The sequence below is a fragment of the Pezoporus occidentalis genome, unplaced genomic scaffold, assembly GCF_034315485.1.
Source record: "Pezoporus occidentalis ecotype Australia unplaced genomic scaffold, CSIRO_AGI_Poc_V1 ctg53, whole genome shotgun sequence".
Taxonomy (NCBI): Eukaryota; Metazoa; Chordata; class Aves; order Psittaciformes; family Psittacidae; genus Pezoporus; species Pezoporus occidentalis.
The window spans coordinates 4,894,519-4,922,360 of record NW_026915866.1 but is presented as its reverse complement, the minus strand read 5'-3'; the positions used below and the strand labels follow the sequence as shown (position 1 = coordinate 4,922,360).

The following is a 27,842-nucleotide window of genomic DNA, read 5'->3' as shown; positions in this document are numbered from 1 at the left end:
AATACCTATTCATGTGTACAATCATAACTTTCCTTTACTACCTATGATTCAGGAAAAGAAAACATCCAGTAACCACAAAACAACTGAGAACAGGGAGTTTGGAGGTTTGTGTTGGGTTTGTTTGGTTTTTAATTATAATTAAATTTGCAGATGTGAACAGCCAAAATTGATGCTCAAGGTTATTAAACACAAGAAAGGAAATCACCAGGACTTTACAACTGGTGGTTTAGCATAAAATAATGAGAAAAAAAAAATTAAATTAAAACCAGTAATCTGTGAATTCACATAGCTCCCCTTCTTACTCTTGTTTGCGAAGCCACTTGTATGGCTAGATGATGCAAGTCACTCCATGAAGAAACAGGTATTCAATTGAAGAGATCAACACACATTGAAAAACATTTCGGCTCACTGTTGCTTTCAAGTTTATTGCATTGTTATATTAAGCATTTATATTTACATATAATTCTGAATTATTTAGCTACAATATACCAAAAATGTTGTGATGATTCAATTATTAATTTATACAGACTTTCTACCTTCAAATGGAGTTAAACCCAGTATTCTTACAGGCAGAAAAAAAATAATTTTTTGGAAGAAAAATAATTACTGACTGAAAATGCATGCAAAAAACTACAGTAGTTAGGTTATCTCTCCTGACTTTCGAACAGTCCCTCAAAACATGAATGCTATGTATGTGTTGTATGAAAAGTAGTTGGGAATCTCACTAAATCCTCAAATGGTGATAGAAGGGTGCTGATTTTTTGCTATGTCAATTCTGCAGTTAAAGACATGTGTATGTGCATATATATGAATATCTCCCAATGTATATGCATATGCGTGCATGTATAGAGAGGTATATATGAACACATACACACACTCACACACCAGCAAATTCTAGAGTTAAATATGCAGGCTTACAAATAAAACAAAACCCAAAGATGCTACTATGAAATAGTCCTAAACAAAAAACAGATAATAAATATTCAGTGAGATATATGGCATTATTATAAAGTGCTCTACTAAAATCTCACTTATTAAAATAACAATAAAAATTATGTCCCTTTTAGTTGATTTATATAATTTGGTAGAGCCATTAAATATTATTATGTATCAGCGACTCTATGCTTCCTTTTAGATTTTAAACGAATAGATAAAAGCAGAAATTAAAAGGCGAAGCAGCTAAATGAAGCAGTACTATTGGAGCCTTCCAGGCTTTTGTCCTCAAATTCATTCATGACTGCAAAATTTCAATCCCTAGAGTTTATAGATTAAGAAGTATAATTCCAATTAAAATTACGAAACTAAACAAAATTCAATTTGATCTTAAGGACAATGACAAAATGAGAAGTTTTTACCCTACTTTAAAATAGAAAGGTTTTTATTGCAGAAATAATTGAACGCCTTATCCTGTGCATTCTCATTCTCTTTCCTCATGCATGTGCAATATAGTTCCGCTGAAACCTACCCTCTAAGTCTCATTTCTCCCCATTTCACCTAATTTCAAAAGCAACCTGGCTCATATATTACTGTATCTTGTCCAGTCTGTTTCTACCCCTCTGATTTTCAGCCAAACTCACGAAAGAACACATCTGCAAGAGTGTAAACATTTTAAACAGCCGTATGCCATTTCTTCCGTACCACCAGAAGTTAAAGAGACACGTGGTAGCATTGAAGAAAAAACAACTTCAGAAAATAAACTGAAACAGCCCCACAATGTGAACCTGTCTCACTGAATTAATGAGAAAGCAAAATACCTTTTCATATTTTAGTACAGGAAGTTTAGTGCCCCCCCCCCCCCCCCCCCCTTTGTTGATGTTCCTTGTTACAATTGCTTTACTCAACCATGGCAATTCCTTGTGATTTTCCGCATGGTTTTATGCATAAACCTGTTTTCTGTATTGGTAAAAAACAACAACAAAAAAAGCCAAACCCAAAACAACAAAATCTGCAAATGGTTACTTTTAATGTCTACTGGAAAGAACACTAAAGACTAATGATTCAGCTGTGATATCCCAGTTGAATTAAATAGCAAGTAAATTCAGTTTCCTTCGGGAATCAGATCTGGCCCCGAGAGGGCCCCCTTCCCTGTTGTGCAACTTTGCTGGTGTGACATTCACCCCACGCCAAGGGTCACCACCTCTTCCCTATCTATTCCCTACCAACACCATCCCTGTCCCTAAGAGGGACTTAGCTGGTGCACAGGTCTTGCACTGACTCTCTGTATGGAGGCAAAATCCGTACCAAGCCACAGAAACGGCTACATCTCCTGGCTTGCAGTAAATGCATGATGACAGCACTGTCTCTCTGCTCCCTTGCAAGAACTGAGAGATACTGAGCTGCCTAACTCAGTATTATATTAGTCAACAATATATTCCCTACACATGAAGGAAGAAAGACAAATAGAACCTAAACTAATGAAAAAAAAATCGTAACAGCTGAGCAAGAAAGCAAGTTTTCGGCATACTACCTGGCACACCACCAATACACATATTCATGAGCTACATGGTAAAGAATGTACTGAGAGAAAAACAATGTCCTCAGTTGCACTTCAGCAGTTTCCCTCATTCAACACCAGAGTCTCACATTCTGGATATAAACCTGTTGCCTGCAGATTCAGTGCAATTTCCCCTTTCCAAGGCACTTAAAACTATCTAAAATCTGAACTGCGAACATAAGAGTGTAACTCCCTGCTTCCTTATTTTTAAGATTTGCTCTGACATTTGAATCCTGTCAAACATACCTTCACTAGCAGGGTTTTTTTTTGGCTAGTATTCTGGTAGTACACCAGAATACCAGAATTTTGGCTAGTGTTCTAGTAGTTAAGGAAGATGCAAGAGTATCCCATTTATGATTTATTCTAAGTAGCATCTTCTAAACTATTCTTGTTCACCAGCATGGACACCACTCCATGTAACTGCTTTGTAAAAATCTCTGTCCTTTGCAGATTCATGAGAAATTTAACTGCAAAGGCACAGGTACATGTGCAGGAGACTTCATCATGTATATGAGTATCAGCTAAAAATATCAGTTGAACTACATATTCCGTGCAATATTAACGTTGCTTTGAATTCCTCTTAATGGAGTTTAGCTGCAACACTTCTAGACACACTGCAAATAACATTGTAGTAAAGTGATCTGAACTGCTGAAGCCAATCTCCTTTTATCTGTTGAATAGCAGAAAACCCAAGACTTCTAATACCAGTATTTATTTTTACAGATGCTTCACTTCTTATACCGAAGCAGATACAAAATGTGGTCATAACATCATGAAACCAATACACTAATGTGCCAAATGTAGAGGTAAAGGCACTCCAATCGTTTGGCTTGGATGCAATTCCCTGATTCCTATCTTTTTATGAAGGAAACCCATATAATTGATAAACATTTTAAATTTGTGTACAACACCCTCCACAAGTTTTTACATTTTTTTTCCATTCTAGAAAATCATATATAAATAATTTTGACCCATTACTGAACATGGACATTTTAACCTTTCTTTCTGCTCAGTACATTTGTTACACAAGATGAGCTACATGCATCAGATGTTGATAGAGTGAGCGTGTTTCTTGCACAGTGGCTTGTCCTTCTTGGAGAAGAAAGTCTGACCCTCCAAACTGTCATTACATACCTGAAATGGGATAAAAAAAGAGAAAAGATCACCCAATTCAGAGGAAGGAATTACACCATACATTTTTCAGAATGCTAAACCATGGCCTGTACACAAATATGTTCAAAGAATAAGAATTATTAACTTTTTCTTAGGGACACTCTTTTTGACGAAATGCTAATGGTCGATGTCAGCATAACCCTTCTTTCTTTAAGTCAGCAAGCTCTTAACTGGGAGCAGAGTTAGGTTCAGCATTTAAAAAGAAACCCAATCGTTAGGTCTGGGGGTTTTAGGTGGTTTTTTTGGTCATACAATATTAGCAGGTGATACTTCGGCTATAGTGTCTTTATATCAAAACAGCCTGTTCCTGTATGGCCTTCAGAGCTTGCCATGAGGAAGGGTTAAATAAAGGGTTAAATGCCAGGACACATGGCTGCAACACAGGCCAAATCCTCTGGACTGGTGCCAGAGGCTCACAATAGCAACACACCTTCCAAATAACTGGGAAAGTGCTTTTTGTTTGGACTCAGAGGATTGAAAGAGCCTATAGCTGTTAACTCCCACACTGGTCAGGTTAGCACAAGCACTGCTGCCAGGGGTTTGTTTGAAATGTACATTAGTTTTACTTACTGAGCATACAAAGCAAGTGTCATGCCAAGTGTGGCCCAGAGCTTCAAGAAACCTGTCTCCAGCTTCAATGGGGAATTCACAGCCATGGCACATAGTACCGAAGAGGGCATAATAATCTGTGAACAAATACAATCACATTTTAAAGCTGAAGCATCTGCAGAAAAACAAGACTGACCCTTTGAAACCGTTGTGCTTTTCTTTCAATGGCAGTGGGTTTACACTAGTTGAGTTTTGTAATTCTGGGTACCCTGAGTAAAGAATTCCTAGATCGAGAGACCAGGATGCCCTCCTTTCCTTGCTAATTCAGTTCTCAGCCCCCTCCTTACCCTTTCAAGTGAGCAATGCTTCCATCTTCCTGGTGTTTCATTTCCTTGAGATCAATAGCATACTCAAGGTGGGAAATTTGTGTGCCACACAAATGCAAGCGCACTTGTGTGGGCTCTGTGTGCTCCTTACATTCTCTCCAGCTCTGTCTTGAAAGCATGCCCTGGCTGTTCACAGGACAGACCTCAGCAAGTAAAGAGAGCCTGCCTACATTCTGGCACAATATTTGCCCCAGAATGCACCACACACAATCATGTAATCATTAGGCTTCTGTCCTAAACAGTCTAGTAATGCAGATCAAGTCAGAACAGTTTTCTAGTCGATGAAGTTTATTACAGCTTTGAAAAACCCCAACCAATCAACCAACCAAATACCCCCCCAAAAAAAAACCAAACCCAAACCAAACCAGAGGCCTCTAACAAAAAGTATCAGTAAAGGCGTTAGGGTGGTTCTTAGTGACTGCCATCACTGAAGTGTATTTGCACCACGCATTTTCAGTCACAAGATTGACTTGGTGGTGCTGGAGGCTGCCCTGGAGCCAGCAGAGAAAAAGTCCTCCAGCAGTCTCAGGGAACAGGGACCAAAACAAAGGGCATCGAATTGTTGATATTCCTCACTGATTGCAGAGCTTGAAAAAGAGAGAGCAGGGCAGACTAGCAAGACAAAATGCATGTATAAAGTTGGGTGGGAGGCACTGACATCCATACCCATCCCCATGACCTCAGTGTGTGGCACTCACTTTTCTGTGCATAGAGCCATCTCAGGGGCTCCAAGTCACCACAGCCCTTTGCTGTCTGCCAGTGCAGACCTAAAAAAAGACCAGGTTTTCTGGTCTTTTCTACTTATTTCAACTCTCAAACATCCCATTCTAAGAAGGAAATGCTATGCTCCTGCACAGAAGACAACAGCATGAGTGCTATAAAATGAAAGAATTTGGAACTGGCACGCTACCATGGCAAATACATAATGTCATGCAACATTACATCTTCATAAAATGAACTTAAGAACAGAGTGGCAACCATAATGAAGCTTTGGACTCCATCCTTAATAGTAACAGGCTGCCTTTGACAGGGAAATTAGATACCAGGGATTGTTTTCAAGGAGACTTATTAGGAGCGGCACACAGGGTACAAGGAGATTTTGTTTCTCTACCAGATTATACAGATGTGCTGAAGCTCTAGTGCCTACTGCAGCAGAGCCAACAGAGGCTTTATCATGTGTCAAGCCCAAGAAAAAAAGTCCTCTTTTTGTTCAGTAAGACAGTGTTTTGTATGATGATCTCAAAAAGCATAACCATAGGAGGCATCTCAGAAGAATGGGGAACACAAGTGTTCTGGAAAAGCAAAGCCCTCAATGGCAGCCAGTGGCAAGAAACAGCTTCCTTGATTACCTTCCTTAATTTGTGCTACTGGAATGAACTTGCAAGTGTTTAAGCAGGAGACAGACAACATAAATGTGAAATGGTAGGACACATCAGGGTGCAAACACCCTGAAGGACAGTCTCATGACCACACTGTTTCAGCTCTTTGCATCTGTGTTCATACAGAATCTTTCAGTGATATTTTCCTGGTGCCAGTAGTTAAAGCCCTTTGTAAGTTGGCTGTGGCTTGTGTTGATAAGGTTATTGGCTTTTCTTCTGAAGAAAGGGCAATAGATAAGGCAGACTGAAGGGCATCAGCTTTCCTTTGCATGCTTGAATTGTGATACCATAGAAGCCTTCCAAAGCAGACTTCTCATACAGTCACATACCAATGCTTCCCGCACACAGCATTTTCAAAACTAGATTACTAACTCTGCACTTAAAGTTCAAAGTTGTAGATATTTGCACTTTAATTTAGCATTGACATCCAAACGCAGAACATTTTGCAGATTAACCCCCCCCCTTAATACTAATAGCTAATGCTGTTATAATTTCAAACATAGATTTAAAATTAGAACATTCCTTTGACTAGGAAGGAAAGTTGGCAATGGCATTTACTCCTTATTCCTTTAAAATTAGTCATAGACTCTTAGCTCCAGCTAGACTGGAAGTCTTTGAAGAACAAATATCTCTCAAATTAACATCTAGTTAGAAAGCCATGGCCATTACAATGTGTCACTGCCAATAATACCTCACAGAATGTACCTACATTAAGTTGTGATAGAAACTTTCTATCTCAGAAATAAACTTTGTGAGAAGCATAGTATTCTTGATATTTTTATCCTGGTTTCCTCACAGTATAGAAAAGTGCTCACAGTATATAAAAGTGTGCATTTGAGCAAGGAAGTGGTAACAGTAGCACAAATCAATGCACCACACAACATACAGGTCATTTGGTGGCAGGAACAAGAATTCAGTATTAGCAGAACAAACTTGGTCACGAGCTTTCCACCCCAAGGGGAGTTATTGATTCCTTCAGTACTATTTTTGAATCATCAAATGGTTGTAAGATTAAGGGCTTCGGATTGCTCCAGGATGAAATTTCACCGTGCTGTCACACTGGAGGATGCTGCTCATGTATCTGTTTCCTCTGCTGCTCCATGAATTGAATAGGAGCAATACATTACCCTACTCATGTCACTGAATTGGCAATAACCCACTGCGTCCTTCCGTATCTGCCAACACCTTATTACAGCCACTCTGACAGATACATTTTAGATGAATTTTGCCTGCTTTCCTCATCCTTTCTATACCTAGAACTCTCCATGGCACCCACTGTGAGCAACTGTGGGATCAATCCAGAAGGAAATCTTAGCTCTAAACCAGTTGCCAGGATGTTATGCTAAATCTTTTCCTGGTCAATCCACTTCCACCTCTAGTTAAACTACAGGAAAAACAGAAAAGGTTTGACTGATGGTTCTAACACAGACGTAAATATCATGCAATGTGAAAATAGACAATTTTGATACAATTTTCTTTCTTTTCAATTTTGTGGGAATTGTTTTACAAATACTATCTTTTTCCTTCCAACCCCAGAAGGATACATGGAAAGTTTTAAGCAAAGGAGGAAACCAACAAAAATAAAAAACTTCATACTAATAAAAAGATATGATAAGCTGGAAGTGCTAAAAACCAAACCAGAGTCCCTCTGAACTTCTAAGCCGCATCTTTCATGTAATATTGCTCATCAGGCTTTCAAGTGCTATAATCATATCACTGTATTTTTCCCTCGACAGCCTGTTTTTTTCGCGCCAAGTTTATGTTCAACAGATGTTATCCCTGATCCTGCAAAAAACTTCCTGGGCAGACTGCTTGCTCTTGGAAGTCCCTCCCAGCTGTGAATAAAGCTATTCAGAATAAAACACATTACTCCCCTGGCATTTGCTGGTTTAGTAAATAAGGAGATTTACATAAATTCCAGATTATTTTAAAGTCAACCAGAAAGTCACCCCAAAATTAACACTTCTGTATCACTGGTACTGACCGCTGAGGGCTTAACAGGAACAACCAGTAAAACCAGTGACAAGAAGTCTGTTCCTGCTGAAGCCAGTGAAAAAATTCTCACCAACTTCTCCTGCGATCTTGGAAGTTTCTACAGTATTTGATGCTGCTTTGAATTGACATATCAGAGTTACACAAATTTTCTGGAGAGCTGCTTCTGAAGTGACACTTAAGAAAAAGGAATTGTTATTCTTTTCCAACCTTATTGAGCTCTCCTTCCCCACACAGATGCAGTAAACTTGGGTTGTGCTGCTTCTTACCCGTCTCACAGTAGGGATCGCCATCTTCTAAGTGGAAGACATTATTGCGGATGGGGTTATGACAGGCCACACACACAAAGCAGGAAACGTGCCAAGTTTGTTTCAAAGCATTTATTACTTCCTGTGGGGATTAGAAAACGTGTTATTAACACATTATTTTGAAGTGATGACTAGACTGTGGTGACCATGCCTCCACACTTGATTCGTCTCAAGAATATTTTGTTTCCTACTGCTACTTTGAAAATGGGTTGTGCATGCAATTTCTGCTGATGTTAAACTTAACAAAGTGCTTTATTTACAGTACATCCCCTTGTTTGTCATAAGCAACCTTTCATTTTTTGGAAGATTCAATGTACAGTTGGACAGATTTAACAGCTCATTTGTTCACCCTTTCCATTTTAGTTAGGATCTCACCCACAACAGTCCCCTGAAATAAGAAAAGCAGCGTCTCTGATGTCTCCTCAAGTCTGTGAATAGTTAACAGAAAACATCATGTAGAAAATTACGATCACTCTCTGTTGTACTGGAAGGTGCAATAGTGCCAAGTATGACTTGAGAACTGTGCTGTCAGAGCCCTGGAGGGCCCTGGACAAGAGTCCAGAGACATTGCTGTCTGCAGTAGAGCAGTGAACAATCAGCTGGCGGGCTCAAATTAGCAATATTGGTGTTGATAACATGTCTTTCTATCTACATTACCCCTGGGAATAGTTCAGTACTTCACATCTAGCCAACCAGCAAGTTCTACAGTGTTCAGTTCAGCTAAAGAGCATTATTTATTACACGCGCACCCTGCCCCTCCCCAATTCTATAAAGAGCTGCCAATTAAATTTTTCTCAAGAAAATCCAGTAAATCACAACAGCTGCAGAACAGCTTCACGAAAACAGGAGCTGAACCTGAAGAGCCAAGAAGACTGCAGCTTCTCAAAGAGACCAAAAAGGCACAACACTGGAAGAGCCAAAAACATATTCTGTGTGTGATGGGAGCTGAAAAGGTATGTCAGAGTATGTCTGGAAAAATGCAGACTGTGTCAGATAAAGGGGAATTTCACTACAGAGAAGCAATGAACATTGTGGTTATTGTTCCCACTGAGAAGTGGGTCACTTGCTGGTCACTTACCCCAAGAATCTTCCTTTGGCACTTTGAACACTCAGGGGCGAAGAACTTCTCATAGCAGACCTCACAATAAAGCATCCCCTTCTCTTCCACAAAACCAATGTAAGCCATGGATGTTTTGCAATGAGCACAATTAAACTCCTCTGGATGCCATGACTTCCCCAAAGCCACCAAGAAGGGTCCTCTGATTAGAAAGAAGAGATTTTGTCAGCTAATGCCCCTGGGCTGGCTCCTGCAAAAGCTGTTAATAGGCTTAACCTACGACACTTTTGTGCCATTACTACACAGTTTGCAAACATAAACCAGTTCATCCCGCTTTCCCTCTACAGGTTCCGAATAAGCATCAAGTGTTGACTGTATTTATTCCCATTGACCCATCTCCCAGAAACACCTGACCGCAATAAATATGAATTCTCTTCACTTCATTGCATTTCAGAAATCTTATTTTAAAACCACATTAAATACCATGCTGAAGTGGCTGTTAGGGAAAAGGAGAACAAGAAGGATGTTTCTTGTGTTCCCAATTATTTCCATCTATTGCAAAGAGATATATGACACAGTGCTATGATCCACTCTCTTTCAGCTTGCATTTGTATCAAGCACACAAATGTATGTAGACTTGCCTCCATTAAGAGCTGATAACATCAGTTTCTCATGAGGCAAAAATTCAATCACCGTCCTTATCCAACAAATTTGTTACAGGATAACCCATCCCAGTTATTGGTGTTTATTTTTTTTCTTTTCTGTCAGAAGATAGTTAAAAAGGATCATATTTTCCAAATACAGAGTCTCCGCTATTATTTGCAAACACAAAATAATGATGCTTTTAATAGCGTTTGTGTGGCTAATGCAACAAGGTTAACAGACAAGATGAACTGTCTTTTTCTTAGTCAACAAAAAATTCTCAGTTTGTAACTCATAAATCCCAGGCATATATCACTCTGTGTTCATCTGAAAACATATTCTGCATGCTAATTTCTTTAATGAACATATTTAATGAGGTGCCTAAGGTCCCACCAATACTCAACCTTTCAAATTTTAGGTTTCAGGTGAACTTTGGGATTCAAGTTCATCTCACCCACCAGATTTCCCATTTTTGAAGACCAATAAAGATGATATCTTTTCAGTAACACATCTTTTTTTTTCTTTTTCAATCTAATACTTCACTGCAGGAAAAGTGTAAGGTACTAATACGACCAAGCTGTTGCTAAGCATTTCTTTGGAAATTGAGTAAGCTACAAGAACATTTTTTGTGTAAGATAAGATTTTCATGTGAACAAAGCAATAATAGAGAAGAAAAAAAAACCCTCAAAATCTGCTTCCAGGGTTATATTGACTCGAGTGGGCAGAGGACAGAGGGCAACTCCATCAAGAGTACGGGGCAATTATTTTTGTTTCTCTTCCACATTTTCTCTGGAGCTGCTATGGATTTTCAACAGGATGAGAAGTCAAAGATAAGGGACTCAAACAGTTTTCGGACAACTCACACACCATCTGAGATGATGACCATATTTAATCTGAAATAGTTTCTTCTATTCACCTCTGATATGGGAGAGAAAGCAGTGAAAAAGTCTCCCAGAGAGCAGCTCATAGCCCTTTAAGGAGGGAGCTAGGGTCGAGTGCAGCTCGCTGGCCCCCACTCCCAGCGGATGCTTAAGCAGTGCAAACACTGACCTAACCCGATACCCTCTCACTGCTCTACAAGCACCTTTTTACATCAATGCCCTTTCAGTTATGTACTGATCAAACAATACAAGCCCTTATGTACAACAAAGTGCTCTCAGTGCGCCGTGTCAGCACAGGCTAATTTAACAGATTCATTAACACAGGGCTGACACCGAAGAGGCTCTCCCGGTTCCAGGTAGGATTGAGTTTCTGGCCATCTGCACTGAAACAATAGGCTCAGTTACCTCTGCAATGGAAAGAAAGCACACTAGCAACAGGAGAGGAAGGAATTTTTACAACATCTGCTGCATTTAGCCCTCCAGAGTTTACAGCTCTGACATGTTGAGGTTAGCCATTCAGGACAGCGCGCAGGAACGCAGACGGACGGGGAACAGCCTGAGAGTGCATCTACAGAGTTTCTTTCCCAAAGTCCCCAGACAGCTGTGGCCATGCCCTGCACAATGTCTCCAAGGTGTTCCATTAGTGCGCTGGGGCTCCCTACACACACGTCTAGAAGAAGGCTTTCTAAATACAATTTTGCTTTTAATCAGGCAGTATTTTAAATATGTCAAGCCATCGCTGCAGCTTAATGACACCAGTGACTTAAAAGCTGCCCCAAAGCACATGGAAGAAAGAAAAAAATAAACACCTGCCAGATGAAATACACCAAAATGTGATATTCAGAACTTGGAGGTGTTCCTGGTCTTTGCATATTTTTGTGATCAAAACGATAGCTTTCAGTAATGAAAGGTATTAATTTGCTGTATTCATTTGAAAAGGTGTTTAAAGGTCTCATTTGAGTAAGAGGGATACATGCCCACTCTTAGGCAACTAACAGCAAGTAGCTAGGCTTTGAAATGTTAGGAAGATGGCTGCATCCTTCCCTCCCCATTTAAAACAATAAAAATTGCCCCATGCCTCTGTCAACTAGAACGTATTTTTTAAAGGTGGTGCTAAAAACCCATGTTGCTTCCATCCAAAGATATGCAATGATCAAAGAGGCAAAAGTTGGCTATGAATGTGCTTCTATCCCAGGCTACTTTGACATGCTAAGCATTTCTGAACAAATTGCTGGCATTACCATCTAGACCACATGAACCAAACTCACAGAAGGAAGCAAACAGTAAGGTTTTTTTGTTTGTTGGGTTTGGGATTAGCCACCTAAAACATCTGGGTTCTGCATGGAGAAATGATATAGGGGCCAGCAGGAAGAAGTAACATACAGGGAATATAATCACAATTTCTCTATCTTTACACTTGTAGCTAAATACAACTTCATCAGTATGGGCATGATGTGTTAGTAGGTCAATAATCTAACTTCCCATGTGGCTTTTATTATGATCGCAAGCCAGAACTGAAATTTAGTGGTAGAGAGATCAAAAGGATCCTCACATCTGCTAAGTAGACCGATCGCTTGACAGTTAACCATACAGCAGTCTACATTCTGGGAAGTTTCTTTTTCTCCTCACTTGAAAATGCCAGAATAATAATTTTTGTATAGGAGATGCTGAAGTGAACCACCATTCGTACTTTTTCCCTTTTCCCTTTAAAAACAATTAAGCTGTATGAAAAGATGACATGGCCAACTCATCATTCACAAGCAGACATGCCAACAAGTACGTTCTCAGTGGAGATTCAGGGAAAACATATTTTGACTTCAAAGGAAGAGCCAACTTTGCACTGCAGCACTTAGTAAGACTGCCCGGGAACCAGAAGTCTTCATCAGGAAATGTCAGAAGTTTATCAGACCATCACAGCAAGTAGATCATGGGAAATTTAGTTTGCCTCTAGCTTTGATTCATTTACACGTGGAAAGAAAAGCTTACTTACAGAAGCTTTGGGAAAAAATGGAATATTCAGACCATCACTGCATGAATAATTAAAGATATATTAAAAAGTTATAAGATGTCTCTAATAAATGGTTTTGGCTTGAGCAACCGTGGTTATTCTGTGCCTGAGTGTAAAGTAACCAACTCCACAATGCGTTTTGGCTTCAAAACAGATGAACAATGCAATGTCGCTCGATCCTCCTCCTACCTTTTCATAGTGGTAGTATTACCTGAGGGCATGAACTGTAATTATGCTAAAACTTGAATTCAAAATGCCATTGCAATATTCCAAATCCACTGTATGCTGTGAATACAAGGCATGTTTAACATTAATGCACATCAACTCATCCTCAAATGCAATAATGCTTGCTTTTAATAATTGAAGTGGCATTTAACATATGAAAAAAATATAAGGATTTAAACATCACCAGCAGATTACAAAGAAGTTAGACATGAGTATCAGTTACTATTCATGAAGAGGTATCACTTACAATAGGTGACAGTGGCTTAAGTACTGTCAAGTACTTAATACTTTCAGTATTTAAAGGGTGGCTAAAAGAAGATGGAGAACCCATTTTTACAAAGAGTCACATGGAAACGATGAGGGGCAATGGGTACAAATTACTCCCAGGGAGATTTTTGTTGGACACCAGGGGAAAATTTTTCACAATAAGATCAGCCACTGGAATAATCTCCCCATGGAAGTGGTGGACTCCCTGACATTGGACAAGTTTAAGATTTGGCTGGACAGGTTGCTGGGACATCTAGTCTGGGCCAGGCTTTGTCAAGAAAGGTTGGACCAGATAATCCTTGACATCCCTTCCAGTCTGGTATTCTATGATTCTATGAAGTAGTTCTCCTCAAGCATACACAAAGGAGCAAAAGCTGCTCCCCGGACCAGTACACTACCCTACTGGCAGCTAATCCCATTTTTAATGGTGATCAAGGTGGAAAAGCAGAGAGTAGCAGCAAGTGATTTAAGGGCTGAGAGGCAATGCTGGCTGCTCAAGAACAATCTGCTGACTGTGCTCTGAGACCCTGCAGCACAGAGCTTCAGCAAACCTTGCTAAACCACAAAGGCACTACAAAAAGCAGTGAAGCTTCCTGCATGAAAGATTCAGCATGTAATGTATTTACTCTGTTCAGTCTTAATTTTAAACTGAAGTGATAGTAACAAAAAGGACAGTGCATGGTTGCTTGCTTATTATTTACTACACACAAATCCAAAGCCCAGGGAACAAAAAGGTCAGAATAGCAGACAGACAGAATGGTTACAGAGGCCAAGCTGTTCAATGAAGCAGATCAATCTCATCCCCAAAGTGTGGACCTTTCTGATATTAATCTTCCATTTTGCAATGAAGTAAAGAATTTGCACCTATGTTAGGAATTTGAATAGTCTCTTCTGTTCCTTCAAGGGGATTCAGGTCATGTATTTTTATTTCCTTGACATATACAACGGAAGTAGGAAAAAATCCTCCAAAAGATCACAGATCGGTTAGTAAAGCATCCTCTAACATTAACCCAATTTTAGCTGAACTGGTAGTGACCTATCAGAACAGAAATCTAATGGAAATAAACAAGCTGGACTCAGCTGACCCCTAGAGATCAAGTAATTTGAGTTAGCTGCATCTTCTGATGCAGAATCCAGGCCAGAGCTCAAAAGGCTGCAAAAACCCGTGGTGGAAAGGCTTATTTTCTATAATACTGATGAAATTTATACAGCTACTCACTTTTTCAAACTCACGTTTTCTAATCAAACAAGTTTCTTTAACCATGGTGAAACACGGTGCAGGCTCTTCTGTTCTGTGCATTACAAATATGGGACATAGCCTGTAGCGTCACATGTGGTTGTTGTGACCCAGGCGCAGGACCCAGAACTGAGCGTTGTTGAGCCTCATACAATTGGTTTTTGCTCATCAACCCAGCCTGTCCATACCCCTCTGCAGAGCCTTTCTAAGTTCAGGTAGATCAGCATTCCCACCCAATTTGGTGTAGTCTGCAAACTTGGTGACGGTGCCCTCAATCCCCTCATCCAGATCATTGATGAAGATATTGAACGGAGCTGGCCCCACTACTGAGCCCTAGGGAACACCACTTGTGACCAGCCATCAACAGGATTTAACTCCATTCACCACCAATCTTTGGGCCTGGCCACCCAGACAGTTTTTTTTACCCAGCAAAGAGTATACCCAGCACACAGATACAAACCTAATGACTTGATTACAGTGCGCACACATAGGAGTACGCTTTCCTGCTGGAATATGCTCTGCCCTCTGAACCAACGTGTCTTGCTCGTTTAGCTGAGGTGCCGGTGCAGGTTTTTCACTAGGAGCAGCCGTTCCAGGTGGTTTAACACTATTTGATGTCCATCCACTGGCAGGAGCTGGGGAAAGAAGACCATCTTTCAATACCAAGTAAACTATCTTGAAATACAAGCAACCATCAACATTTGCCTAACATCTTTGTCCACTGTATACCTGCCTACTTAAAGGGACAAAATAAAAAAGCACTTATTTCCCCCCCTCCCTCACCAAGTAAGTCCTAACCTACTTTATGAAATGTCTGTGAAATAACACAGCGTAATTTTGGCTAACTTGTAGAAGGAGTGGACAAATTTCAACATACTGAAGAAATTAGGCAAAAGAATATAGAACCCATGAAGGTATTATTTTGCTTCAGATACAAAAGCTGACGCCAAGAGTATCAGTGTTTGAACAGAGACAGGAGAACATGACATACCTACTCAAAACATTTTACAGTAAGTGCAATAGATCGTACGTCATTACTAACAGGTTAAACAAAAGTACACATTCAATACAACATGTACAGGAACTTAAAATGCAGTACTGTATAAGGAAAACATATTTCTAAGGTGAATCTAAACACCAGTCTAGGTCACTAGATATTGCCATTCTGAAGCACGCCAAAGGCCATGTTCACATCCTTTTATAAAAGTTATGACTCAAATAAAAACCTGACTTTTCAGAAATGTATACATCGACAGACTTCCATTTGTGCTCAGGTTTTCAGAGTCGTAGAATAGTCACAAGCTTTTATGGAGTACGAAAAATGCATTTACAAAAATGAAAGGCGCAGATGATACTGTTGCCATGGGTAATGAAGAAACATCCCTCTGCTTTTCTTTCTCCTCTATTGATATATGCACCTTGGTAACAGAAAAGCTACAGCAACACGGTTTTATGGGAGCAGTTATTTCTGTGGAGTAGCTTTTTCAAGTATGCTAAAATCCCCTCACATTTCCATAACCTTTTGTTTGGAACCACAGGAAAGAGAAACCATGTTTACTCTGTGTCCTGACATTAGTGCAGTCATACTAAACCTTGTAAAGCAAAAAGCAAAATTAAGATCCGAGTGGAAATTCAGGCAATGACAGAGATATCGGATGATAACAGGATGATGCTTCTGTTGCAATGATACAGCTCTTCAAAACAAGAGCATTCAGGATGTATTCAGCATTCAGTAGCTTTGCAAAAAAAAAAATAGTTTGTATGAGGCTGTTAACCTTTTTGGTAGTCTTCCTCTTTCACCTTTCATATCATGTTTCAGGGAAAACATGAAAAACTGTTTGTCATTATCTCCCTTAACGTAATGCTGACAAACCTCCACCCCACAGAAAAGTTGCAAACACCTTGGAGGTGAAACACTGCCTTCCCTGCTCAAACGGAAGTGGCACACTAATTCACAGATAAATTTAAGTGACAGCAAATACACAGAAAATTCTATAGAAATGCCAATCCTTTGCTATTTACACAAGTAAGACAGCCGCACACTACACCATTTAATCAAAACAATACAATGAACTTTAGTTAACAAAACACCCCTTTACTTATGCACATTTGTAGGCTAAGGCAGCACAGCTGGAAGAGAAATCTTTTTTTAATACCAATGCTTTTGTTCTATAATTACGCTTGGTATTAATCCACTGATATGGGCTCAATATACTACTTTTGCTTACTCTTTCTCTGTATGAAGCAACTATATAGTCAGATACCTTTTTTGTCTAACTGCTTGGTTCGTCAAATTTTCTCAAATCAGGTCATTTCAAGAGCGACATTTTTGGATCCTTTTCAGTATTTGAAGTAGCAAAAAGTATACCAGCTCATGGGGGGGGTGGCTGTTGAGGTTTAGTGTTGTTTTGTTTTGGGTTTTTTGAGGGAGGGGAGGAGGTGTTTTGTTTGTGTTGGGGTTTTTTTTTGTTTGTTTTGGTTTTATTTTGTTTTATTGTGGGTGCTGTGTTTTTTTTTTAATATAAGGTTATTTATTATATTTAGAATATAATTAATTAATATGCAATAACTTTAAAAAAATATCTCGGTTCTAGAAACATTCAGCATTCCTGAAGATAAAGTACTTAGGAATGTTTTAGCATTTGATCTTGAACAAGTCACTCTGCTACTGTAGTTCATTTTAGATTATAAATTCCTGCTAAACTGAAAACACAGGAACAGATAAAAATGGAAAAGGTGGCTGAAAGGCTTTGAAGATCTGAACAAAAGTGGTTTTGATTAATTGCACTTTCCTCCTCTGTGATCACATATGGCTTTCTAATTTTCAGGTCCCATTTCACGAGAAGACAAAAATACACACTAAAACCAAATCTGTTTGAAGACTGCTTTTGCCATAAATCAAACTGCAGTCCAGCTTCTAGTATATCGCTAATTTCTGTTTATCTGCTGAATCCCAAAGCCCATTCAGACACATCAGTAAGGTCGTTTGCACTGTGAAGTTAAAAAAACCCCAACCTTCTGCTTGCTTAAAGTAAGCACACACACACACACACACACAAAGTACAAACACCACAATTGTTCCCTTTTCTTTGGTCTCATTACAGCTTTCAGTAAGGCTGTTTTTATGAATGATGCTTTTCTCAGCACTACCCAACTTTAAAGTTACAACTGTCCAGGAGCAGAATTTTCTACATAAACTTTCTCTACAGAGTTCTGAGATAAGTCATTTCTGACTTCAGTGCATATTCAAAGCACTAAAAAGGAGAGAAGGAGCTGGTCCATCTGTATGGGGAATAATTCTGGTCTACTAATGTTCCTATGTTAAAACAAATATACTCTTTTAAGCGAACCATAATATAAACCACACAAATTAGTACTGTGTTAAGCAAGAGTTGTGGCCTAAGCAAGAACAAGCTGGGCTTTTAACACTGAGAAGCAGTGAAGGCAAAAAGACCCACTCTACTTCCACTGGAACTGGCGAACTTAAGTTCATCTGCTTTAGCAGATGCAGGACTCCCATGGGATCACAGGCACAATGCAAACAGAATAAGGAGAATAACAAATAAGCCCTAAGCTTTCAGATACTTCTATATTTGTCAGAATATTTCTGGATCCCAGACAAAGGCTACACTGTAAAGGGCTTTTTGACTGTCATTTGCAGATTTATGTCACCATTTGGTCTCCTATCATACAGTAATAGAATCAGAGAATCAACTAGATTGGAAAAGAACTTTAAGATCATCAAATCCAAATGTTACACCAGGACTGCCAGGTCCACCACTAAATCATGTCACCAAGGGCCTCATCTACATGGTTTTTGAACAATTCCAGAGGCACTGATTCCACCACTGCCCTGGGCAGCCTGTTCCAATGCCTGACCACCCTTTCAGTGAAGAAATTTTTCCTAATATCCAATCTAAACCTCCCCTGGTGCAGCTTGAGGCCATTACCTTTTGTCCTCTCACTTGTTATTTGGGAGAAGAAACCAGTCACAGATCATTAGAAGAGACCCTATCATTCTAGAATGGGAACAGTAGCTAATCTATCTGGGATCCGAGACAGAAAAGGTTGCTTTCGGCTCAAAAATCCTTGAAAAGTAAGATTTTAAAGAATTTTATTAAGCACTTTCTTCTTCCATCTCCTGAGGCAAGTGTCAAGCCAGGAAGCTCCCTGCCCACGCTCACAATTTGTCCCCACAGCAAAATATACCCCTTTTCTCTCAAGGGGTATTTTTCTCTTTGTTAGTATTAACATGAAGACCTTACTGGTCTTGCGCAGTATTATTCCCCCCTCTTCTTGTTCTGAAGCAGACTCAAGTTTCTTTCAGTTCAGATTTTTTCATTTTAAAGAAGAGGAGTCAGTTTGGTTCCACTGCCTTTAGATCCATATTCTTATTGAAGAAAATACACCGGTGAAGTACGCTAACAACTATTTCACCACATTTATTATGTGCCTTTCTTTGTAAACCTTCAGCAGTAGTTCTGCTAGACTTCTTTTCACCATAGATCATTCTCCCTTTCTCCCTGGCTGACTTGCCTCAGTCTTTTATCTTCCTCATTCCCATCTGAACACCAGTTGGAGGACAGCTTTTATTGCCCACTTATGTCTTTCCACAGACCACAAACGTGCCTTTAACACTCTAGTGATTCTACCAAAGTTTCATTACTTCCACTGCAACCCACGGAGAATTTTTTGTTTGTGATGGCATTTAGAGCTTTTGTTTTGTCAGCTTGTTTGTTGTTTTTCTTTTCTTTAACACCCCCCCCCCCCCCCCAGTAGTTCCCTACTTAAAATCTGTATGAATCCTCAGTATTCTTTTCCAACAATAATCCACCTCTTGTAGCTACCGAATTTCATATATTAGGTCTGTTTTCTTGTTTAGAATGAACAGTGATGGTTCCCAAATATCCCTGTGACTTAAACAGCAAGTTTAACACTCCTGTACTGGACAAGATACTTTTTCTGCAGGCAGAGAGGAAGGGGACATTCTCCTCCTCTCCTTTCTCCTCCCTATTCCCTTGGAAACCTTTCAGACTGAAACGCAACCACACGATTTAAAGAAAAATATGAGGCCTGGAAAAATTATGCAAGTGTTTTTTCTCGCAATGAGAGGCTTTTACCAGGGCATACCAGTAATAACAAGGTAGGTACATGTTATTACACCCAATCTAAGCAAAGACTTCTCAACTCTTGGCAATCAGTCTGAGCTCTCCTGTGGTTTATGCTTTATACTTTGCTTTTTACATTTTACATATATGATTTTGGATCCCATCAGCAGCTCTGTTCTGCAAAGAGTGCTGGGGGGGGGGGGGTGACTTGGTACCTATAGTCTGGGGGGGTGCACACACATTTTTAATTGAAAATGATGACTGCATGGGGATGGAAAAGGAAACCACTCCAGCTGCCTTATGACACAATCTCAGAACCACATATTTTCTGGGCACTACCTTTGTTGCTTGAAACAGGACAGAGCACAGCAACTTTTGTGAGTGCTCAGAAGAATTACAAATTATGATAATTAAATACAATAAATAATTTGTATGAATTATACACCCCATCAGGAGCTATTCTACCCCAAGTGCCAAAGACATTTGGGTTCTCCACAAGTCATGAGAAAAGCTTAGTGGACAAATTTCAGAGGTTTCCAGGCTTCACTTCACCTTCACACTCCTTAATTAAATCTTCAATTACTCTGTTGATTCGCTCTTGTGCATTGTCATAGCTGGCTTTTCTAAAACAGAAAACATTCTGTACCTGACTATTAACTTTCTACTTTATTAGGTTTAAGTTAAGCAAACCCTCAGTGTTTGCTTTCACTAAACTCCTTGGTATGGCTAGTTTAATATTTAACAAAGTTTTAGGCAAGGTAAAGAACTGCCTTTTTTTCTTTTTCAAAAATCCCAGTGTGACTTTGCCCTCGTGGAACTAACAATAGGCTGTTCCATCACTGAGCACATGGATAACTGCAAACACTGGCAAAAGGTTTGGAAGACAAAGGGAGAAAGGCAGATACGTGGTGGTGCCAAAGTCACTTTGACAGAGGTTCTCTGGTGCATAGCAACAATACAACAGCCTGAACTGTTTAATGCTCACTTAAACATAACATCAGACTTCATGTAATATCTATAAATAACAATGCTACTTTAAGCAGTGGGAGTGCCAGAACTTCATTTTAAAGTGTTCTAACTCAGTGATTTATACACTGCTATCAAACTACTGTATTATAAATGGAAAATATAAAGCTTCATACATCCAATTTTCTGACTTCTCTTAATATATCTGTAGAGTAAGAAATCTTCCTCTTCCTTCCCTCCAAACCAAACAGATGGCCGGATGAAGCAATGTGTCTGAAAAGCTCGGCTGTCAGCTTGTTACATTAGCTGTATGTAACACCCCATCCACTCCCAGGCCCATATGAAATCGCAGAAGTTCAATGGAGAAAGCTACAGGACAAGCAAGAGGGAAGTTAAAAAAAAAACAAAACCACAAAATCCACCCACCCACCCCCGAAACCTCTGTGTTCAGCGTTTTCCTTTTGTTTCTTACGGAGTTTTGGAAATACCGTCAGAGCTAAACCCCTGCCACTGATTAAAAGCAGAACAGGAAGGATTAAACCATTATCATGTCTTTAAATGCTGACGAAGGCTGGTATGTAACCCCGTGGAAAATCACAACAGGTGCCACCCGGACCCAATTTCAACAACCCCTGCAACTGAAGGGACTAGTTCCTGTGGCAGCAATCAGCCTTTCAACTGGAAAGGCTCCGGCTGAATTAGCTGTAAAGCATCTTAATTAAAATGAGTATGGTGGGTTTGGCTCTCTTCAGCCTATCTCCATGTGATTTGTTACATCACATACCATAACAAATTTGCCACAACCGGAGTCGCTTTTACAGAAAACGTGCCTTGAAGAGGAAGAGAAAATGAAGATCTGTACAATAGTGTTTCATTTCTCTGGAGTGAGGATGTAGAAACCCATTTGGTGGCATTCTGCAGGTAACATTTTGCCTCCCTTGCTTTTAAGCTCCTCTTCTGACTGCGACAGCTTGACTATGCCTGCGGAGAGCAGGACTGCCCAGTCTCATTCATATACAGATTATCTGCCTGTTTCATGGAGCTGATGTTTAACATTGAATACTGATAAGAATGCATTTACCAGAGGAATATTGACTTTTCATTTGTTGAACAAATATTAGGCATAATTCTTGGATGTTTTACACCTGTACATCTGAACAGAACACATTACTGCTCTGAGTTGGCACTAGCGAATGGAGGTGAACTGATCTGGCAAGTCAGCCCAGTGGGCTAGTAGCTTTGTAACAAATCAAAGGTGATGAGCATCTAATTTTGAAAGTTAGTGAATGTTCCCACTCAATGGGTGTGAAATAATCACAGAGAGAAACAATCTCTTCACCTCTGTTCAAATAACTAGAGAAAGGAACATGCGTCGATCTGATTTATGTATGCGATTAGTTTAAGTACACAGCTTGGTGCAATAGCATATGAATTCAGCAACATCAAATCACATGGAAATTGTCAAAGGTCTTATTTGTAACACAAAGCCGAGTTTCTGTTCAGCAAATCCTGTAGCGAGGTACACCAGGTCATTCAGCCTTCAAGAAGTGGGTGGTCCATTTTTGCATCATTACTATTTACTTCTTGCATATAAACATTTAAGTTTCAGACACATAATCATTTTTTCACCATGTCTGCAGTAGTTACAGTTTCATACTACCATCAAATTAAGGCTGACATTTATAAATTACTCTGGTTTCACAATGGGTTTTGCTTGGCTAGGTGACTTAACATAACTCATAAGAATAAATTCTTGTGGTTCGCTGTCACATAGTGATATAATCACTTAGATTAGATGAAAAATTAATAAGAATAACAGTTCATATACCAGGACCAGGAAGCTTGTGTGTTTTGACCTGTCAATCATACCACTTTTATGGACAAGGCTTTCTGCTTCTATGAATGGTAATTGCATCACGGAAGGAGCAATCATTAACAATCTTTTTCGATGAAAAGTACTGGAACTATTCATATTTTGAGACTGTGTCTAGCAGTATAAGTATATATAAGTACTTGGCTTGACAACTTGCTACTCCAGTTTCTTCCCCAAGATCACACCATTGTCCTCAATGGGTACATAGTTCCTTAAACCCCTGTAATCATTAGCCCTGCCTTTAATTTCCTGTTCTACAAAGAAAAAAATTGGGATGAGAGTATACTAGAAAACAAAATTGGAGGAGGTTATGAACAAGGTGATGCTGATACAATAATTCAGTTGCCTTTTCCCCACAAAAGACTGATGGGCCATCAACTTAACTTACCCAGTTAAGGTGGCCTGTAAGGTCAACAGAACTGAGATAGGGGCTGGGGTAATTAAAAATGAAACACAGAAAATCAAAGGTGACCAGGACAGAAAGTGCTGCAGTCCATCCTTTACGGACTTCCAGCAAAGGCTTACTGGCTACTTAAAATAAATCTCAGTGCCTTCCTCCCTCTCCCCAGCTTCATACTGTTTGACCTGATGGCCAGCCTCCCCCACCTGATACATTCTGGATTTTTATCCCATTTTCCTTAACAAACCTTTACAGAATAAGTGGCAAGGAAGGAGACAAAGACCCAAACTGTCAGTATATGTAGGAGAAGATGTCAAATCACACCTAGGAGAAGGCTTATATTTTCTTCTGCTTTATACTGCTAATATTATCAAGGAAATAGAATATATATAAAAAAAAATACAGCAAAGCAGCATGCAGAGATGGTAAACGCAAGTATATCAAACACATGAAAACAACTGCAAGGAAAGAGCAGAATTTTTCTATGCTTACAGTCAGCTTCCAAATGCGTTCCCTCTGCTGAAGGAAGCATGTGCTTAACACATGTGTTGGCTCGGGATTAGGCAACTGACAGTTGTGGGTATTGCAGAATATGCTGACATTCCCAAGCAGCTCTACTGGAAGGGGATTATATATCCCAGTGGTATCAGGCTGAGAGAAACCCTGGGAATATGGAAACTGGCACAGGCAAGTAACTGGTCGCTTAAAACTGCAAGCTTCAGACACTTCTAACACAACCCACCCCCATCCCATCTTTGTAACTCAGCTGTCTATGCCTAGGGGGAACAAAGGTCATCAATTACAATAAGCCCTCCTCTCCAAGAAGCAAACCAGCTTTTCTGGTCACCAGCTGTACCAGTTCACCATGAGATACCCATGATCCAAACAGACCCCCAAGAGTGAAGCAGGATGCTGCCTGCTGAGCTCTTGCATGGAGCACACTGCAGTGTCATGCCTGGTACCCAGCCTCTCTGGTCCCACTGCACCAGCAGCTCCCCTGCCAACAACAGCCTTCTGAAGATGCCACAAAGTGGGGGCATTTTTGTGTGAGAAATGCAACACTGTAAGTCCTGGCCACTTCTGACCATCGCAGATCCTGCTGCTCTTTTTGCAAGAACAGTTCATCTCCTGGCCAAACTCCAGTTTGTGTCACTGCATTTACTGCATAATTATACTTTCTTCAATTATCCCAGCAGTTTCAATTTGCCACGGTGCTATTCACTTCCTTTCAAGATGCCATGGAGTATTACAGTGTGCTGACAAGCAGCTGTTACGTTTCACCCAAGAAGTGACTGCGTAGCAGTGGTGGGCAAACACCATTCCTGTGTGTGCATCATGTGCTTGCACATGGTACCAGGACTGGAAAATGCTTTGGGGTTCCTTGGGGTGAGCTATGGTACATAAGCAGAGGGTAACAGCTATCAAATAGTAGAATGACTCACTGTGAGGTAGCTAGGATGTTCTGAGTAGGTTTTTTTTAAATTGGATATAATCTGGTAAAAAGCTTTTCCCTTTGGAGGGTGAACAGAGCATCACAGCTCAACAGAAATGAAGTAAGAACTGTTATAAATTCTAGCCTGTACACTTAACACACAGTAACAGCCACAATGAGACTTTTTTTCAACAGCTGAAAAAATCAACAGCACAGACAAGAGAGGCTGGTAGCAAATGAGTTATCTGGAAACCACTCTCCAGGCTAACGGCACTGCTGCACCCCTCACATGCTCCCCATCTTCAACTCCTCATGCATCCTGTGTGCCAAAGGTGAGACTTTATTTGTTCATTTGTTGACAAGCCAGGCTTTTATCCTGCTTATCCACCTTCTTACCCATGCCTTAAAAGAAAACAAAAGGCAATCACCCCTCATTTTCTCTACCAAACCACTCAGGAATCCTGTAATACCAGGATTCTATTCCAGAGGAGAATAAAACCTCTGTTACCTTCACAGTGGGTGACTAGTGTAGTATATTTGTGGGTAACCCACGAGTGCAGCAGCAGATGAGGATACTTCAGCTCTAAGGGTTCTATCACTGCGAGATCTCTTGGATCACGACTGACTTCTCTACAGAGAAACCCAGTACTTGAAGCACCTCCAGGCTCACAATCTCAGCTATTTATTTCAGACCATCTTTTTCCCCTACACCATTTTCTTGCTAGGTCATGAAATAGAGGCGTTCAGTTCCAACAGAAACCCTCTGACACCTTTAGGCATCTCTGAACAATCTCGAAAACCCAACCAAAACCCACCAAAAACAAAACAAGAAACCATGCTACTTTTAATTAATTAATTAAATAAATAAATAAATCAACCATAAGGGCATTCTCTGGTGGCCTATACAAGAAAGGGAGATTCCAGACAATAAACAAAAAGATGCTGTCTGACCAAATGACTTATCTGTGTAGTTACATTTCTTAATAAATAAAATCACTGGTAATATCCATGCCACGCCATCAAACAGCCGATTACAGCTTCCCCAGACAAACAAAATCCTGTGACATGCCTGCTTTGCTATGGAAACAACTTGGTGTTACATACAATATTCATTAGAAGGGTGAGCGCTATTAGAGCTACAAAACTGCACTACAAATAAGCATGCTATTAATAGCATGCTGATATACACATTTATATGATATTATGTTTTCTTTCTAATTATTTCCTAAGCTAGACTGCAACTATGAAATCTTGGGGGGTTTGTTTAAAATTTTGTCAGGCATAAGACCTATGAAGCCAAATTTTGTTTGGCTTGTGAAGCACTGGCAATTTAAAGAAAACTTTATGCTCACAGACTGCAAACAAACAGCAGAAACAGTTCTAGTCTTTCTTTTTCTTCAACATCTGACTAATTTTATCAACACTCAACTATTGCAACAGTTTTACCTGTCGGACTGCTGGGTTCAGCCATTCTGAGTAAACTCATGTACACCAAATGCTTTTATTTTTGTAAAATATAGGCCTGAGAAATAGATGCTGAGTCCATCTCTGCTGTAACCATGCTCAAGTCTCTCCTATCTTCTAGTTTTGCGTTACCGACTTCTTGAATGACATGGGTAATGCATGGCATATTAAACCTGAGGTGAGCCTAGGGCAGGTTTACAGGGCAGACCTTCAGTGAAACCTGTCAGATAACCTCTGGACAAGCCTCCGGCACCTTGGCAACTGTTGGAATTTTAATCAAATCACAAAACATTTTCTTTCAAGTCAGAAATCAGGCTAGCAGGCACACTAGGTCTGTCATTTCTTTACTCATTTGCAAACTCTGCTGTAAGATGAAGGTGCCTTCAGACTGATGAAGTCACATAATGTAAAAGATGAACAAAACCCAAGATTATTTTGACATCTCCAAACAGCCTGTTCTTCCTCACTGTTGCAGCAAGCAGCTCCTCATCTGGGACCAGCTTCCTGGGGCAGTGCGTGACTCCTCACACTCCTGAGATGCAAATGCTAATAGAGCTCCTCTGGCATCCTTGACATCCTATCTTCTCCTGCCCCTGTTAACTCCTGGGCACTGCCATTCTCTCTGTTGTGTTTTGCTCCCCATACTTTACTATTTTAAGAAACTTAAGAGTTTTCAATGCCCCTTTCTCCTACAGTTTTTACTTCTGGATCCCCAAATATTTTTGGAGGAGGTAATGACTTTGCTCCTTTGGAAGTTAAGCAGTGCATCTCAGGACCCTACAGCAAGGTAGTGCAGAGCTGACATCCTCACGACCATTGCCGTCCACTTGCTTTTGCACCAGTATAAATTTCCAAAGTTTTCTGGTAAGGTGTTCTGCAACATAAGCCTCAGAAACTCTCTGCCTGGCTTCCCCCCTTATCTACCGACTTAGTACCTCTTTGTGAAGAGATTTTTAACATTATCCAAGAGCATGGGCACAGATTTTTGGAGAAGTATGAAATCAACTGTAATTGGATTAATTAATCCTAAATTAAAAATCTAAAATCTTTCTCCTTCATGTGTCTGTCACTTAAAAAGTCTGTTTCAAACATTAGACTTGTATTAGTACTAAGGCATGCTAGTAGGTTTTAACAATGACACACCTACAAACACACTGAAAATGGCTGTAGTACTACCAAAACCCCAAGCTGACAGGTGATTTCTGTGCAAGTGAAATAAAATTATCACTTGGTAACTCAGAGAATTACATCAAACATGAAGCACACTCAGTCACTTACAAAACTTCAACTTATTTCCACAGACATTTGCCTTAAGTACACCTACTATGAAAAATGTAACTTTCAAAAAGTTGAGGTTTTTTTCCTCTAATGATATCTAACTCAAAGAAGTGAAACAATGCTAGAATTAAACCGATCTAAATTTAAATATATCTTTACTTTGACCTTAAGAATATACTCGGTATTTGACAGGGAAGTATAGAAATGACAGTGTATTGCCATCTTGAGGCTTGGTAGCAGAACTGCATATCCAAATAAAATACATATATTTGTTACCAAGCACAACAGTAATTGAGCCAGATGTGCCAAAGCCGTTACAAAACACACGGCGTTAACACCATATGTTTTATATTTACTTTTAAGCTAGGGCCTCTGCAGTTCCCTTTCTGGACTGGATATACTTTTAAAATACACTTCTAAAGACAGAAAACCCTTAACAGTAGAACTAAAAAAAGTCAGAAGAGTATCAAGGATATTAATCTCATTCTTACAAGAATGACAGTTAAAGCTTAATTAGCAGTACAGATTTCCCAGATCCTTTGAAATTCATGACGGAAACGGCATGCTTTCCAGGCATAAGACATTTTGGTGTGGGTTTAAAGGGGCAAGAATCACCAAGCTACATTCAAAGCCTGTAGGTAGCTATGTACATTGTACTTGCAAGAAAACCTATTTAAACAAATCTCCTATCACAAACCTATGCAATACTCTGGCACTCTTCTC

At 39.8% G+C, this 27,842-nt stretch overlaps 1 protein-coding gene across 5 annotated transcripts in view; it reads right to left on the bottom strand.

Annotated features, from left to right (window-relative positions):
* Positions 1–398: 398 nt before the first annotated feature.
* The window catches only part of PDLIM5 (PDZ and LIM domain 5), a 125,909-nt gene continuing 98,465 nt past the window's right edge, over positions 399–27,842 (bottom strand). For all 5 annotated transcript variants that reach the window (XM_062637617.1, XM_062637618.1, XM_062637619.1 and 2 more), the window contains 5 exons: positions 15,059–15,233; positions 9,360–9,540; positions 8,243–8,363; positions 4,238–4,353; positions 399–3,628 (listed from right to left, as the gene is read on the bottom strand). In XM_062637617.1, coding sequence (XP_062493601.1) covers positions 3,539–3,628; positions 4,238–4,353; positions 8,243–8,363; positions 9,360–9,540; positions 15,059–15,233 — 683 coding nt within the window. In that variant the 3' untranslated portion in view covers positions 399–3,538. The remainder of the gene's footprint in view (positions 3,629–4,237; positions 4,354–8,242; positions 8,364–9,359; positions 9,541–15,058; positions 15,234–27,842) is intronic.